The 18,137-nt window shown below is 41.2% G+C and overlaps 2 protein-coding genes across 8 annotated transcripts in view; both read right to left on the reverse strand.

Moving 5' to 3' along the window:
- Positions 1–227: 227 nt before the first annotated feature.
- Positions 228–7,299, reverse strand: LOC112551769 (uncharacterized protein FLJ45252). Its single transcript, XM_025214632.1, has one exon. It carries the CDS (start codon positions 7,042–7,044, stop codon positions 6,157–6,159), a length of 888 nt encoding a protein of 295 aa, XP_025070417.1. The 5' UTR covers positions 7,045–7,299; the 3' UTR covers positions 228–6,156.
- AAK1 (AP2 associated kinase 1) overlaps positions 7,176–18,137 on the reverse strand; it is a 101,373-nt gene continuing 90,411 nt past the window's right edge. For 3 of the 7 annotated variants that reach the window (XR_003096081.1, XR_003096080.1, XR_003096079.1), the window contains 3 exons: positions 17,447–17,551; positions 10,536–15,788; positions 7,299–10,335 (listed from right to left, as the gene is read on the reverse strand). Coding sequence is in view for 2 of the 7 variants with exons in the window: in XM_025214629.1 (XP_025070414.1) it covers positions 15,694–15,788; positions 17,447–17,551 (200 nt within the window). In the remaining 5 variants the exon portion in view is untranslated. The other 4 variants (XM_025214629.1, XM_025214628.1, XM_025214630.1 and 1 more) reach the window with 4 other exon arrangements.

Raw genomic sequence — 18,137 nt, forward strand, 5'->3', positions numbered from 1 at the left:
CTGATGCACATGATGCTCCAGGTGCTTTAATTAGAGCGGCTCTTGGAGCCGCTCTAATTAAAGCACCACCCCCTCCATTCACGGACCAGGTGTATAAGGCTCAAGCATACAGAATGTCAACCTTACCAACAGCACGATGGGAGGGAGTTTAAAACAGAATGCTTTCCTTCCACCCAAATGAAGAGTTTTATACCAAGAAGAATTAACACAAAGCAAGGAGGTTGTACTTTAATCAGATATGGTTTTAATAAATGTACATAAGTTTACAACTTAAACATTTCTTCATAGAGACTAGTCAGAAACATAGATGGAGCACATCTGGAGTGCAACAAAATTACCCCATTCACCTATGAGTCAGAGGTATTTCCAACACCGTGAAGAATGAACCCTAGTGAAAGGGGTTTGAGTGAAGCGCTGGTCTTACCATGCATAGTTAAGTCCAACTCAGGCTTCCTGCAGAATAAAAGAATCTCAGCTGTCTTGGAGAATGAGACACTATGATTCTTTCACTCTCTCAGTTCATGTGTAGACGATTCAGCATCAACTGTATCTAGTGGGTTTTTTCTGATCAAAATTCCTCACCCAGAACAAGCTGGACTCATGAAAAATGTTTACCCCGCCCTAAATCTGCAGAAAAAAAAATTATTAATCCCCCCTTTTGGGGGGGGGGGGCAGGGGTGATCAGCAATTTACCCAACTTCATGGTCAACAAATCTAGATTTAACATCAAGGTAAAGTACTTTCTGCACACACACAACAAATATTAAAGGCCATCATTTATTAGAATCACCAACACAGCTGATCCTAATTCAGGAATGTATTTCAGCAGTGAAACAAGGTCACACTGTCAAAACGCTGATGGTAAAAATGCTTTGGAGTCTTCAGGTATCTTAATGAGGCTTTGATTTAATGTGATGAGAAACAAACAAAGAAAAAACCCACCTCTTCAAAATGAGAGTCTTTGGTGGAAGCTTAGTTCATGTTACCCATTACCACTTCGGAGTGACTGAGTCTAGAGTTTCACAGTTACATAGAGCTCTCTGTTACCTGCTTGATTAATGTAACTGAGGCTATGCCTCAGGCAGTGTTTTTCAGGCTTGATTACATGGGCTTTTTCACAAGCTTAGTGTCTTCCATATGGCTCCATGCATACTGTAGGTTGCAGATTGAGTGTGCACTGGCTTCAAGAGAATAAGACTGTAAACTTAACACTATTATCACATATGCAATAGTACTGAGCTGGCAGAAGGGGAGATCAGACAAAGTTACAAATCTTGGGAATTCTCCGCTGAACTGCACAAGGTGCGGGTTAATACTGCAGCCACTCATGCCTTCTGGTACTGATGATGGTCACTGCGAAGATGCAATGGCCACGAGGCCCACAGAGGCCAGCAGATTGCCTTGCTTCAATTCTTGAGTAAAGATACTGTGATTGTAAGCATTTCTGAGGCACGGGCTTTAACGCAACTCCAATTCAAGTCAGCGGTGAGCTGGCAAGCACAGCCACCGCTTCCAGTTCACAAAAGACACAAGCTTAAGATTGTCAGAGGATTGATTGGCAACTGTCTACTGAGCAGCAGGAAACCCTTACCAGAGATCTTTCTGGCTGTGAATACCTTCAGGAGGGATTGAACCAGGAAAAACCTTAATGATTTGTGGCTCCAAAACACATACAAGCAGGCCCTCAGCAAGCAGAGAGAAGGTAGTCATGCCACAGACCCTTTTCCTTGTAGTCTTGCTGCTGCTGCAGGGAGGTTCAGGGAGCCCTTGAGTTGCAGAGCCTGCTTGGACTCCAATGGCTCCATGCGTTGCTTATTGCTTACAGCCAGCCTGGGGAGTTCACCACACCTTTATTTTGTTCAGCTGGTCACCTATGATGGTGTAGAAGGGCCACTGACTTGAACAGTACTCAATACAGGTAACAACGGTCTAGTGTCATGGATCAGATCACCAGTAAGGAGGGGGAGCAACACTTAGGCCCAGTGAAAGTGGACTTCAGTTGTTTTTGCAAATGGGCTCGGAGCCTGCCAACAGAAATTTAGTTTGGTATTTTTCAAGCTGACATTAAGAAAAAATGACTTAAATTGTTGCATCTGAATGATGAAGGCTTTGTCTAGTTAGTTGTAAAAAAAAAAAGTCATACCAAGCTTCTACCATATTATTGCAAAGACAAGCGGCACAATATATTTTACATGCATTAAAAAAAGTGAAGTCTAGATTCTGTAAGGGATCACAGCTCCATTGTTCAATGAGTAGATCATCATGCCAAGAATTTAGAAGTAGTGTATGTGTGTGGATGGAGCTGAAGGGGGGGGAAGAAATCAGACTGGGCACTGGGATGCAGTTTTCTGATTGTAGCCAAGCTCCACTGCTTACCAGATTGAGTGCAAGAAGCTCATCTAAGCAAAGTGCTCCTGGTTCTATTTAAACTGTGTGCTTGCTGGATGTCTTGGATCAGGACTGTTAGTTTACTGAATACTATTAGCTCATTTTTGCAAAGCTAAACAAAGCCTTCAGGCAAAGCTGCGTGCTTGAAGAAGGACCTGTAACCTGCCAAAACCCTGGCTGAAAATCTAATCCCTAATAAAACTAAAAAGAAGACATTAATTGCTGTAAATGCTCTTTCAACAGCATAACCAGGCCTTTCTCCACTCTTCCTTTCTTCCCTGTCTAGCAAGTTTAATAAGCTGGATCTGAATTACCCTTAGCTCCTGCCTCCACCTTTATCACTGATCAGCTGGTGGGAAAGAGGCACCGGCTCCTTCCTAGCAGCAAAGAGACGTGCAAAATACTTTTCACAAAGAAACGGCGGTTGGACATTCCAGGTAAGGGACATGATTTAGCACAACAGAGCTTGGTAATAAGCTTCATGTCATTGTCTGACATCAGCTTTTCAAGTAAAAATAAAAAGTACACCCACAAAGAACATCATATTGTGAATCCAGTTACCAGAGCGATTTGCTTTTCCCCATTTATGCCAGTGCAACTGCTTACTTCAGTGAAGTGACTTGGATTCACATGAGATTCATCCACATTATCCTGCTTTCTCCTTCCTTCCCAAAATCCCTAATTCAGGACCACACCCCGTCTCCAGACTGTATGCGACTAACAGTGGTACCAATAAACGCAGCATGTATTGGGGCTTTGATGCTAAAAGCCTCCTTTGTATTTCACAGTATAGTATCACAAGCATTCCTCAAGCTAGCATCAACCAACTGGCAAGTTACTTGAGATGAAAAACCACGCACAAGCTAACTGCTCAGTTTAGTTGGAAAAGGTATATTGAGAGAAGCCCAGAAATACACCTACAGTATTCACATTTTCTCTTGTTCCTCAAACAGAGCTGAGGAAAAACTGAAGCTGCTGGCCAGCAGTGATGACACCTACCTTGACATGTCACAGGCCAGCATCAGGAAACTAGATTGCTTTATAAAGGAAGCTCCGATTAGCCTGAGCTGAGCTGGACACTTCACCATTTACTACTAACAACTGAGCTGCCCAAGTTCCTTTGCTCCTGTGTTTCTTGGTTTCAGGTTTCCTCCCTTGCCCTCAGAAAGTTAAATACACCAGCCCAGGTTCTTCACTAGTACGTTCTGTAGAACCCCAGTCAAGTCAGAGCTGGCCAAATGCACCAACAAAATGTCTCTCTTATTCTGCTGGTCAGAATAAGCTCCAGCGATTTGGGACTGGGTGCGAGCGCGGTGGAGGAAGAGCGCAAATCCCACTACACACAAGTATCATTGGCCATCTCCAACTTGGGGACGGGCAGGCTCATTCCCTAGTGCCTTCCCCTGCACTGCAGGGCTGTCAGCAGTGAACCATCCTAATGCTCCATGGTTCATCTTGCATACGGGGACATGCTGTCTCCTTCAGGTACTCCTCACACAGTTTCAGCATTCCTATGGTACTCCTGTAACCCATAGGCTTTTGAGCATTTGGCCAACAGAGCTGGACTTGCATAAATCAGTTTTTATTACACCAGCTTCTTCCGGCATGATGCCACTGGCTTAAGATGACCTGTCCCTGACTCTCATCCAGTGTTAATCAAGGGAGGACCCTCCCTCTCCTCTTCCTGCCCTCCCGTCAGCCATACACACAATGTGTTTACACTTGCAAGGAGTACTTGTCCATCCTGAACGAGGACAGAACTTAAAGCTGCCCCAAAGAGAGCCGTCCTCAAGCTTCTCAGGCCACGGCAGCAAACACATAGCCATGGGTTGAATCGTGGGTGACATACAGGACAAAAAATTCCCCTTGGGTTTCAGCGCAAAGCTCTAGGTTATTTGCTACTAATGACCAGATGAATTAAGGGAACAGTCCTAGCTCTCTAAGAGCCCAATTGAGAGAGACTCAAAAGCAAGCTTTGAAATCAGGCCTTGAAAGAGAAAACCATCATGAAGATCTTCCTGGGCTCTCCTCTTTTCTGTGTATGGCTGCTAAGAGAATTGCTCAGGATATGAGAGACATCTTGAAAAGGAACAGCGCCATTAACCATCAGCAGCAAAAGAAAAAAAATCCTTATAGTTAGACATTTTGGAGACAACTTCACAGCAACATCAAGTGTTTCCTGGAGAGAAACAGCAGTTTGAAGACAGCTTGTTTGGTTCTGATGGGGCTTGCTACCACTCCCATTCTGGGTGGACACACAAGAACATTACTGAGACTTGCCTTTCTTTCTTTAGCAAAAAGGCACAAAAAAAATAAAGCCAACAATCCCTAAAGAAAACAACTCATGGATTCCTACTCTGCTGCCAAAGGTAACATGACAAATAAAGTCAAGTGGCTTCCCCACTCAACAGCAATTACATTTTCCTCCAAGTTCAATACTGTAATTCACTACAACTTTTTTTTTTTGCTTTTATAAAAACTAAGCTGTCTTCCTCTTTAATCATACAGTACAAAACATGGGATTTCTAGAACACAACAGAAGAGTGCAGGAGGAATGTAGCTTGTCTTTAGACTTATCTTAATGAACAGAAAGGAAAAATAAAGATGAATTTAAGGCCAGATCCTTTGCTAGTGTAAATCACTGTAACTTGACAGAAGTCGGCAGAGCAACAATGTATTACATTAAGGAGGGGAGGAGGGGGTTGCCTAGATCAGAACTTCTGTCAAGCTACTTCCAAAGTATTCCTGTTTTAACAGTATTAAGATTTAAAAAGTTAACTCTCCAAATTATAATACGTGAAATGCATGGTTCAATACTTTGGCATAAACCAGATGGAAAATGAGTCAGAACTTCTCATACTTAAAAACATCTTTCAATTTTCCAAGTGAAAAAAAATATGTGCGTGTGTACACACACACACTTTTATATAAGATGACATCCAAAAGATTGCTTTGCCAACATTTCTATAATCAGATGTATTCGGAACTGGATCCAAAACCCCACTGAAACCCACTGAAAGTCTTGGGAGCCTTTTCACTGCCTCCAGTAGGGTTTGCCAACAGATAGACATGTACTTTGAGGCATTACTGAGTAACAATTGTCTGTATGCATAAGGCCAACACAAGGCTATATTTTCACTTATGTGGAACTTCAATAGTGCATAGTCCTCATGCTAGACTTCTGGCAGCTGTGCGACTTTCATTCAACATGCATATATTCTGTAAATACACATACAGTTCATCATCAAGGAGCTATGTTCTCAATCTACCGCTGTTGGTTTGGTTACGGCATTTGTTATACGCTTTTGGGAGGCTTCTACTCTGATCGCTTCCAGAATTCCCCTTGGTAGGAAAACAATAATGACAACCTTTTTGGCCTGTGAACCGATTTCCTCCCCAGAGCATTAGCCAGTCCTGCTTGACTTGCTCTGTAATCCTAGTTGTATACCAGTATCAACAGTAACAAATTGAACAAGGTATTCACCCTGCCAAAGCCAGCAAGTACAAAATATTACTGGTTCAGAGAAGCATCTAAAGAGAAATGGGGGAGGAGGAAAGGTAGCAACTAAAATAGGATGTGAAGACCCTTGAGAGCTAGGCATTCAATAGAATATAACTTAAAATGGTTCAACTAAATATCACTGCAACTGGAGTTTGGAATAAAGGTTGGGGGAAAGTACTGCTCATTGCTCATTTCTACTAAGAGCCTGAAGGTCCTTGAGAGAGAGTTTAAATCAGAAGCCTGTCTCCCATCTCACAGCAGACTACTTAAGGCTTTTGCTTTCCCGATTTGGAAGGGAAAGGTGCTGAAGCAAACGGGTCAGCACTAGGCAGCTCTGTAGTCCTGGAAGAGAGAGAAGCAATAGAGACAGATCCTGCTATTGCCTGTTTGTTGGTCTGAGAAACCACCTTATAAGCTGCTATGGGTTGGACATCCAGACCCTGGCCATCTTCTGGACTGTAGTGACGGGAGTACTTGGATAACGACTGTGGATGGAAAGGCTTGCTAACCGCGGAGCCCAAGAGGGCATCCTGTGGGAGCGCATGTCCTTGGCTTCTGTCATTAGGAACACTGCTATGCTCTTTCAGCGATCCTTTGGGAGGAACACTTTCCTGTGGCTCCACTGCTCTTATGGAGTGAGGTGGAAGGCTTGCTGGCTGAGTGAACCCTACTATAGGATACTGAGGTCTAGCTGAGACAGACGACCCATGCATTCCTGTATCCAAATTTTGGAACACAGCGTTAACGACATGCTGATCATCACCCCGACTGAGGAAAGCAGCAGGTACATGAGGCTCCTTAGATGGGCTGTGTGGCAGCAACTCTTCCAAGCTTTTCTTTTTAGTGAAAGGAGCTCTCAGAAATACATCCGTTTCTTCTGGTTGCCGCACAGCCACAGCACTCTTGGAAATGAAGGGCGCTTTGGAAAAGACATCCAGGTCATCGCGCACTTTTCTTGAGCTTCGGAAAGGAGCTGTGGCAAAGACATCAGGCTCACTGAAAAATTCTCCTGTGTGCGGCTGAAAGGCTGGGAACAATACATCCCCTATCCCACTTCGAGAAGGCTGGGGATTGCCATCATCTTCGGAAGCCTTCGCTCTTTCTTTGGGTACCAGTTGCAACTTACAGGACTCCTCTTCCTCTTCAGAGTCCATAAGTAAAGGCCGGGACCCACTACAATCCAAAATGTCTCCCTCATGGTCTGTCCCTTCTCCCTCGCTGCTATGGAAGGAGCTATTGCTTGAAGGGTCACCTCTTGCTAAGTAGTCAGATTCTGAGCTGTGCTGTGTTCTCACCTCCAGTATCTCAGGTTGACCTTTGTACAAGGAGTTACCATCACTAGCAGCAGGTCCTTTACAGCGCTCAATGGTTACAACAGGGTATACGACCAGTTCCCCCTGCAGACCTAGGAGCGCAAAACAAGAGTGTTACTCATAACTCCACTAAATTCTCTTTGTCATTAACACATATGAAATAAAAAGTGAACTGCACTGGAAATGCTATGATGCTCAGTTAAACCACCACCATACATGGAAAATGAGAAGGAAAGATAATTTAAAAGAAAAGGAAACAATGAACTGAAGTGTTTGCTGCACACAAACTGGAACACAACTCAGCACTTCCTCACAGATCAGGACAGCACAAATACAAGGTGTTAGAAAGAGATGGAAGATGTTAGAGACACAAGCGCCCAAACTCAAACATTCCTGTTTGACACCGTTCTACAAGGAACTTTAAGTGCCACCTGCAACATGGCCTTTATTTCATGATGCTACTGTCTGGAGTGAAATACCAGTGACTGGACAGTTAGTAGTAGTGTTGTTTCATTCATTCATTCATTCATTCATTCATTCATTCGCTGCAGCTGCCTGTTGGCACAGGAGCTACCTACAAGCAGGTATTTATTACTTGGCATAGTCTGTGCTCTTGGGAGCTACCTTGAACTTCCATGAGCTCTTGCACTAGGGCATGTAAAATGCACTGTGGCACCTCCGATCTGTTAGCATAGCACAAGCTTAAAGGTAAGTATATATATCCTTCAGCAAGGTATTCCAAAGATTATTTTCACCGATCTGGTAATTTTAGCAGTGCCACTGGAGTCACTGCAAGAGTATGAGTTGAAACAACCCGATATACTGATTCTAAGTGAAGTATCTAGGATTATTATGATAGATTGGCTTGGTTCTACATGTTAAGTAAAATCAAACCAACAAGGCAGAAAGAGGGGCTTACTATCCTGCTATTCTCTAGTTACCAGAGCCCAAGAATAGGCTTACCTTTGCCTTATGAATCACACAGACAGTTATCAGAATACAAGATATCTTACCTTCAGAGAACTATTAGCAGGTTAGAAGCATGTCATTGGACTCATGTTAGCAAGAGGATAGGAAAAAGGCACATGAAAACTAGGCAGTATAGATTCCAGACAAAAAGATTTGCATTTTGGTATGTGATATCTACTGAGTGACAGGACAGAATGATGCTCTAAACACTTTTCCCTTTACTTCTATACAAAACATGTCTTTCAGTTTCACACAATTACAAAACAATCTCCACACACTGCTCAGATTAAACTTTTTAACATACACACACTCCAAGTTCTAAAATCTTCCTTTATAAGTTATGTGTATTTATGCTAGTTCACTCATTGTCAGCCATTTCTTAAAATTAAAAAGACACACACTCTTTAGTAAGCATCAAAATGATTTTTTTATTGGGAAAGTATTAACTTAGATACATTACACTGCAAAGTGAAGACAGTGTAGCTATAGATGAGCATTTTATAAGTTATTGTACAAAAATACTATCTATCTTCTCTGAAGCCTACGTTTTCAGAAGTGCCTTAAGCTTTCGTGCTATTCTTAGTTTGACTATAGAAATAAGACGACCTAAATTATTTTTTCCCTTTCAAGAGGTTGGCTGTTTATTCACGAAATTCCTGAGCTGGACATTATCGCATGATTTTAAAACAAAGGCAGAAAAAAAGAGCCAGTAAGATTGCCACATCATGCCAAGGTGCGTTTTTTTGTTTGTTTTAGTTATCTGGTTACCCTGGAACAAAGCATACAGGCAAATAAGAGAAGGAAAGAGGGGAGCATGTGCCATGCATATAACATGAATGCAAACCGGCTATCCATTATTTCACTAGCACACCATTGCCACTGTACCTGAATCACTTGATCAGAATAAATCATTCTTCCCCCAATAGCATAAGTTGCCTAATGAATACTAAGCTTGACGCTACCATCATAGATTACAATCTGTATGCAAAAGGTAAGAACTAGAGTTGGGGAAACGTATAATATAATATAATATGAACCCCAATTGGTTAAGGACCGTAGCAAAATAGCAACAACTAGTGTGAATATACAGGGTACCATGTAACAGGCAGAATGGTTATTGCCACGCATTGGATGCAAGCATGATTTGGCGCCGACTGTCTTTGTTATCTGTTGTGTTCCCAACTACGGGCTATAAAAAATAGCCCCCTAGTGCAAAACTTTCAGTCCATGCCCAAAGAACCCTTTTTTAGGACAAGCAACACATGCAGACATTCTTCTTGATATCCACTGTACATGTAATGCCTGCGTGGGTTTTGAGAGGTCCAGAAGACCAGGAAAAGGCTATACATTATTCTGCAAAATGCAAGTTTAAGGGTGGCTCGGATCTTGCCCTAGCCATCTGCCCAAGGACCAGTTTCACCTTATGCCCAGAACAGCTGGTGGAAGGTACAACAAGAATTGCAACATACAAAACACCTGGAAAACAAAAAGTAGGGGCAGGTCTCTCCAGATACCATGCATTTGTTAATCAGAGGACAAGGGCTCTATTCTCACAGATATTTAAAATAATGATTTCAGTATGCCAATGACTTACACTGGGTACAGTGAAGCTCAGAGTCTGAAGCACCCAAGAATAAAGGTCTGCATAATGTATGGGGATGATTTAACAAGGATGACAGGAAGATGAAAGGCACAGGTGGATTCTTATACCTGGACCACACTACAGCCAATTTATTGCTGTGAGAAGCATGCAACATGGGTGTTAAAGGAAGTGGGTAATTTAAGTTAGCCAGTGCTCATGGTCCCTTAAACAGCAAATTCTCCAACATGTCCCATCCAAGGTCAAGGAAACTGATGTGAATGCTGTTTCCCTGGAATGCATCTATCTCATTCTGTCATGGCTGGAAGATGGAAAGGCTCATTCTACAAGCAGGGATGGTGGGTGAGAACATAAAAGACAGGCTAAGAAACCCCTGCCCTGCCCCCTTTGTGGTCCTGGCCCTGCCATTTCATGACATAGCTCCCATCTACAGTAAGCAGTGCTAACCAACCAAAGAAGCTTGAAAGCTGCATGCATTTTTACAAACATGCCTAATATCTGCGAGTGACCAGAAGTTCAGTAGCTATTTTTACTGAAGCTGTACAAAACGGGATGCTCTCAACCTCATGTTGCCAAGACTGCCACCTTTGTGGTCCTGGCCCTGCCATTTCATGACATAGCTCCCATCTACAGTAAGCAGTGCTAACCAACCAAAGAAGCTTGAAAGCTGCATGCATTTTTACAAACATGCCTAATATCTGCGAGTGACCAGAAGTTCAGTAGCTATTTTTACTGAAGCTGTACAAAACGGGATGCTCTCAACCTCATGTTGCCAAGAGCTGGGACTCCTAACACGTGAGCACATGAGGCAGGGTGCTGCCAGTGGGCAGCTGCTGCATGTTACCCCCTCAGAATGACCCTAATCTGTGAAGTTATATTTACATTTCTAAGCATGCTCATTAATAATAGTAAAGACTTTATTCTGTAGAAGATTTACATAAGGTAATTCTTCTGTTCTTACAGAATTACATTTCCACACTCCCACTCCCCTTTAATGCAGTCGTTGCGCAGAAATGTTTTCAGCTGTTAAGCATCTGCACTAAAGCTTTTCCCCAAGTACATGCACTTGTTTTACTTTCTTCAGAAGGAAGGTACATATTGAAAATATACATCATGCGATACACCAGGAGCTGCACAATACTGCAGATACAGTTCACTTAGCTGCAATAAGTGTTGACAAAAAGAAATGAACTCTTAAGTAATTGCCGCTGCTTTGAAACTACTATATTTTGCATAGGTTAGCAAGAGATAAAACCTGTAATATCTATAGATTAGTATGGCGAATGGGATGGAAGAAATAGCATCTTCTCACAGGTTAGAATATAGACACTTGAGGATTTTTGTATCTTCTTTTTATAAAGAACATTGCACAGTGACCGAAAGATATGGATGGGATTTACACCAAAAAGCCAAATCATACCCTGGACCATCTTTTTCAGTCATCTGTGAGGGTCTGATCCAGTCCAGATAGCAGGAGCCTTTTCATGGACATGAATGAGCTCTGAATTAGATCTTAAGGACAAGAACCTTGGAAAGAGCAGAGGGTATATATGTCCAGCTGCTGAGATGGCCTTTCCGTAGGATAATTTTGTGCAAAGCCACGGAGATGCTTGCATGTGAGGATGACTGATTAAAGGTGACATGGTAGTTGATGCATGTGACTACTGGTCTGGTTTAGCCATGACCTGACAATCAAAATTTCCCTTCATTTAACAGAGGGTAGATGTCTTTCCTCGCGCTTGTACTTCCCTTGCCTATCAAAGCTAAAAACAAAGGAGTGGAATTTGTAAAAGAACACCCAGATCTTCTCTAGTGCTCTTTATCAATGGATCTCAAAGCGGTTTCTGAAGGAGGTCTGGGTCATTAGTACTCTGTCACAGATGAGGAAGTTCAGATACAATCTTGCAGTAACTTGTCCACAGTCACTGGGCTGATGAGCAGCAGAGTAGAGAACAAAAGCCAGGTCCCTAGGCTGCCAGTCCAGTGCTCTGTCCTCTTGGCCAGAATGCCAGAGATACTAGATTTGATTCTCAATTGTCTGGCATCTTGTAAAACCAGTTACTCAGATGCACAGCGAGTAACTGCAGTGCATAATACTTTTTAACCAGGTAGAATTCTATACCCACTGGGTACAAACGTGACTGCAGGAAACTGGAGAATCAAGCCTACTAGATTGTCTCTAGAAAGATGCTAATGTTTTTCAGCTTCAGGTACAACAACCAAGTTGTATTTCATTGTTCACTTTGGATGAACAGGCTGCAACTGCTTCAGAGAAAGCCAAGTGGGCTTATTATGGTCTAAATTCCTTCCCTTGGCAAGTGCTGGCACAAGCCTTATGCACCACTGAAGTCCCTACAAAAGGCTCCAAGTGGTGCATAACTTTATGTTGGTCTTTTGGACAAAAGTTAACTTAATCCCATGAGACAATTTTCTCTTGTATATCTATTTAAAGGCCTCTAGTGCAGTAATTAATCCCACTATTCCCAAACCTAGTTACCTGCTAGTTTGAAACAGTTTTAGCTTGTTGGTGGCTCTGCATGTTTTCCGTTTGGCTTTGGAGAAAAACCCAAGGGATGGGACCTTCCCAAATCCTATTAACATAGAAGCCGAAATGGTGATTTCAAGATTTTGAGCCTTTAGTTTGAAGTCCTCTCTCCTTTCTTCCAAGGAGGTATTTACATTTTGCACTTTTCCCCCCCCCCCCCCCTTAACTGTATACAAACAGCACATTTCCAAATGGAAGAGACATTCACTCATTTTGATGGACTCTTTTAATCGAGTTCAAGTTTGCCAACTCAATCTGCAAGGCACCTTGAACGTCCACAAATAAGTTTCCTCCTAGTGCAAAATTAAAGGTTCTAAAATATGCTTCCTTCACGTATGTGACCACAACCTGACTTAATCGTCTTTGTAATTAACAGATTTAAAAGCATTAATGGCTCTTATTCGAGACGGATGCATTTTCGCTGCAGCAGGTATTCAAAACATTATTTCCTCTGACAAACCCAAAATACTTCACTTTACTGACCTCTGCATTGCGTGAATGTGTGATGTTTTTTCCACTAATGTAGACAAGAACTAAAAAGAGATTCTTGATTACCAAAGGCAGTTAGTTACTCTATTTCTGTTGGAAAACCGTAGGACTGGGCCTCCAGCTTCCATTAGTATCTTTTAAAAGCCTCGCCTGAAAACAAGATGTGGATAAAGGAATAAGTTTAACCCCTGTTGTTACAGAGGAGTTGGCATTACTTTGTACAGTGGCTGCCTTGGTAAATGTTGAATCCTGGTAGAAGAATCCATCCAAATAAGCTAAGGCCAAGAGTTGTGTTAGTAACTCAAGGGTGTCAGGATAAGATGATTCCTTCATCATCCTCATGTGTAAACACGGCTTCTCAAAGACTGCTATTCATCCAAGAAAAACAGCTGCCCCCACTATCTTTTTAGGGAACAAACAAACCCATACCTTATTTATCACAAATGTAAAGCATTTGACTTGCTCCCTCTCTTACAGTAATAACCACAACGAACCATCTTGATGGTATTAAGTAACCCTGTACCTTTATGCCATCATATGCACCAGTCTTTTTTGGTACGGAGACTGGATAACAGTTGGTTTTGTGTGGTCTCTACTGGGCTCTTTGTGCCTTCTAACCTAATGTGCAGGCTGAGGATAGTTTCATCCATTTAAAAATTAATCTCCCACCTCTTTTAAAATTAGCTACAGTCTTCCTACTTCAAGTATTCCACAGTTCTCTTTTGGAACATTTACTTATCAGTGGCAAGTCGTGTCTTATACCTGGGGCTAATCATAGACCTTATTAAAAGGTGTGAAGTTTCCATTGATTTGTTTTGTGTTCCCTTCCCTAAACCATGAAGAGCTACTTCAAAAACAGTAAAAAGAACATTCACATCTGCTTATTTAATGACATTATTAACAACCCAGTGCCTTTATAGGTTTGCTTCGAGAACCCTTGAACAAGTTCTATCAGATTTAAAATCTTAAACATTCTTTAAAAGTACTTTAATTCACACAAATCTCTTGGTTTCTAATATACAGTAGATGGTTACTTTTTTAAAATCCATTCTCTTTTCATATATTTTCAGTATCTGACTATACAATAACTTTCTATCTAAATCTTTTTCATGTTTTCCAGTCCAATTTGCCTGTGCTTTAGGAATAATAAAAAACAACAACAACCAAAAAAATAATAAAATTCTATCAACAATTTTACTAAGATCATTTCCATTCTTCTCATGTAAAGCTTCTCCTGGAAAGTGCAGTATACACATGTAATGATACAACACACTTAAGCAATACTTTTATTATTAAGTGTAGATTTTAAAAGAAGATTAATGGACAGCAGACACTATTAATGGTTAGTCCTATTTACAGAATTTGTTAAACTAAACGTTGGTGTGGGGAAAACTGGAAATAGGAGAGAAATACTCATGGACTTACTGTCTTTTCCTCTCAGGGAGAGGTCAGTACATATATAATTTAGTCATTCATACTTTCGCACATGGGAAACTGCACTTTTACTAATACAGCTACATACACATACACAAGGTTAGCAGTAAGCTAGCAATGACTCCACTATAGGAGGAAGAGTCCTTCTATTTAGAAATGATTTTTAAATATATGATGGAAACTCTGGATGTTATGATCATAAGCCAATGGAAACAAGTTTAGCTTATCTGGTTAGTTGAAAAAACTAAGCATGTTCAGGTAAAAAAAGTAAAAGGTAAATACCATCAAGTATCACTGAGCTTGCCAGCACTCATTTCAGACCGTCTAAGCTGACTACATGCTTGTTCTACAAAGACTGAAAATTTGAATAAAGTATACAGTAACTTCTGTCTACTGAAAAATGGTTCCATACTTAACTGTGTTGCACTTTTTGTAGTTACAAGGGAAAACCCAAAACAGATACCGGACTTTTGACTAAAGCCAGGATTAAAAACAAAACACAAACAACTGCTGGACAATTTGGTTTGTACACCATTTACAGTATTTTATCTAAAACACCAAAAAAAAACAAACAAAAAAACCAAAAAAAAAAAAAATCACAAGAGAATACATCTGTTGTTGCCACAAATGCCCTTTTCAGCCGGAAGTTAAATTAACACAAAGCTATCACAGCCACACTCACATTTACTTAGTTCCAATTTGTGAAATGCTTAATTTGGGGTCATTCTTGCAGCTTGAATAATTTATTTTTATTTTTACTGAGAAAGCGCAGTCCATTCATAAGCAGGATTGATAACAGCAAACCTTTAGCTGGGGTGTGGAAAACTCTCTCAATATACATGATTACCTTAAGCTCTATGCAGCTTTCCAATTTTTTTTCTTCTCCGGCATATAGTGCCAGTTTAAAAACATTTTCCCTAACCTGTCTCCTACAGGAGAGGGACAGCTCTAGTGATTTTCTCTCTTCTTTTCCTTTTGCCCATTGATCAGGAAAAACCCAAATGATATCACACCTTAGTCAGCACTCTCGCTTAAGGAAAAAGGAATGCTGTTTCTAGCAAGGTTCATACATTAGGCTACAGTTAACTAATTCATTTACAGTTAAGCTTTCAGTGAAGCTATGTATAAAATTTCAGCAGAGTGGCAAATGACAAGTAGTGCTCTCCTTAGACACAGGCTAGTAAAGACAGGTGCGTAAGGAACCACAGCAGGTTGTGCCAGGAATGCGCTGTAAAACAACTATCTGGAGGACAGAAACTGAATTCTTTCCTGGGATATGAGAACAGGGGGAAAAAGCCTGTTGGTAGATTTTTTTTATTTTTAATTAAAAAAAAAAAAAAAAAAAAAAAAAGAAAAGAAAAGAAAAAGAAAATGCAACTGAAGGTTAACTCCTCTGGAAATGAAAACGTAGATTAGGTACTTTACAGAAACTGCGTCTGCTACGGGGTCACTGCTACAGGTCTATGAGCTGATCCACCAGCAGTAAAGACCTGGCTATGTTGGGAAGACTTGACTCAGAGCTTCCACTGTTGTTTCTAGAATGCCCACCTGAAAGTGTGAGAGAGAGCAATTCAGTATCAAGCAGGTTAGTTTCAGATGTTTAGAGCAAGCAAAGAGAGAATAACCAGAAAAAAGCAACTTTAGCTACGCTAAGCTGCTCTGTCATACAATTACTATTGTTGTAGCTACCCCTAACATTTAGCAATGAGCGGTCCCTTATAGAAGTGTTACCGATAGGTTAACAGGCATAAAAGCCAATAGACTTCTTTAGAAATTCCTTTTAAAAGCTATCCATAGAAGCCATCTCCCTTTCTACACTACTTATAATCAACCTCTAGAGATTTCTCTAGAGAATTTCATCCCTGCTACAGAATTGTTTGATAGTGCTAGAGAAGGATTTTGTTCTCTTAAAATGTAATACATGCAGATTAATTTTTACAAAAAGAATAAGTTCCTAGGTCATTTACAGCAAATTCAGAGGGTTTCTGGGTGCTTTCATTCAAGTCCTTGGAAAAACCATCCACCAACTTAAAATGGGAACAGAACAGAGGTCAATAGTAAGTACTTTTGAGACTCCCAACCTCCATGGCTCAGTATTTCTTACTAGGAGGTTTCATTCTTTCCAAGCTAATATTAGATACAGAGCAGATGTACAGCATGCACCATGCTGTAAGAGAAAGGATATCTGGAGATCAGGGAAAGAAAAGCATCTACTGGGGAGGGAAAAAAATATAGCTCATGCTATCAAAGTTTACCTTCTTGCAAAAATAAAAAATAATTTCTGCAACCAGGCTGCAGGAAAACAAGTCATATATGACAGGTGGCATTGCAAATAAAGCGTCTTCGCTCTGTTCCTAAGAAAACTATTAACAAAGCAGGACTAGGCTGCCAGGAAGAAGCCTTAACAACATGGGCTGGAGCTTCCACGACTGCTCAAAAGGAGCTGGATGCCCATTCTCCCCCATTGGGCTTTGAACATATCAGTCAGAAATCGCCATCAATTTGATTTCAGGAGAGGTCTGAAGGTAGAAAATAATCTCCTTTCCTCAATAAGTATCCTTCCAGTCATTTTATGGAGACCGAATGCAGGCTTTACACAAAAAGGGTATCTAGTACAACTTAACCATGGAAATACTTAACTGAGTTGACCCAGACTGGGAGGAAAAAACGAGGTATTGGTGACTCCTCGGGTACCAAGAGACTTGGACATTTAAACCCAGTCTCCTATCTGCCTAGGCCTCATTATCCTCTCACTTCCATGCTGGAGTTATTTGGGGCATGCCTACACAGCACAATGTAGTACCACGCAGAGATACCCAAGTTTGCTTGAATACCGGAAGCAAGACAGCAAATGTTACCACACTACTCTGTACCATCTAATATACCCTGCTTCTCAGCGGTGTTAATTAGCCAGCATACCATGCTGCATTAACCTGGCTATATTGCTTCAAATACCCCGAGACTAAACTCCTTCAGAGTTAAACTTGGGTATTTCTCCACGTTGCTGCATTGCATTGTTTCAACATCCTCTTGTTAGTATGACAGTACAGTCAGACAAACAAGTTTGAATGAGAAAAGAATTAGGCTCATTGAACACTACAAAGGGTATCCCCAGCGGTCAGCATTACTTCGCATACACTGTAGCTTCACTGCCGAAAAAAAACAGGCTGTCCTGATACGTTTTTTTAGTTTAAATCCTGTCTTACCTTGTGAATTTTTGGATATCAACACTGGGATGGGGTCAAACTCATCTTCTGTCACTTTCTCAGAGCCCTCAGGTGCATCAAAGCCTGATATCAGATTAGTATCTTCTGCAGCAGGAGGAAGAAATGGAAGTAAAGAAGCAAAGATAGCAAAGAAAGCATGTTAGAATTGACAAAGAGAGTTAGGACATATTTATTTTAAAAGAAAAGGTTAAAAAGGATGAGCTTTTTTGCAAAGTTGAAATAAACCTAGTAAGTTTAAGGAGGTGGTAAGCAAAAGAGCCAATCACTAAACACAAGGGAAAATGAAAAAGGGGGAAGGAAAAACAAAATAGCTGTACCAACTTGTGACAGTCAAAATACAATTTGGCTGACCCATGGACTGAGCGTTTGGCACATTTTGCAGCCATAAGTCAGGGCTTAAGGGATTACTTTAGTATTTCATGGGCTTGCTTTAAAAGACTTTACTTTTTCAGGGCTTACTTAGTATTTCATGACCAGCACAGATTCTGGGGTGATGGCTGAGTGGGATGGAAGTGTCCATCATCTCACTCGCCATCTGAGGCACCATTACAAACCCAGAGAACAGTCAACCTCCTTGTTCTCTGAAGGGAGTTTTAAGGAGGGAAATGGTAGCCCCGAAGAAGGGACAGGAAAAGAAATGGGTTATTGAGATGGGCCAAGACCCTTGAGT

Source organism: Alligator sinensis, unplaced genomic scaffold (genome assembly GCF_000455745.1).
Source record: "Alligator sinensis unplaced genomic scaffold, ASM45574v1 scaffold1030_1, whole genome shotgun sequence".
Taxonomy (NCBI): Eukaryota; Metazoa; Chordata; order Crocodylia; family Alligatoridae; genus Alligator; species Alligator sinensis.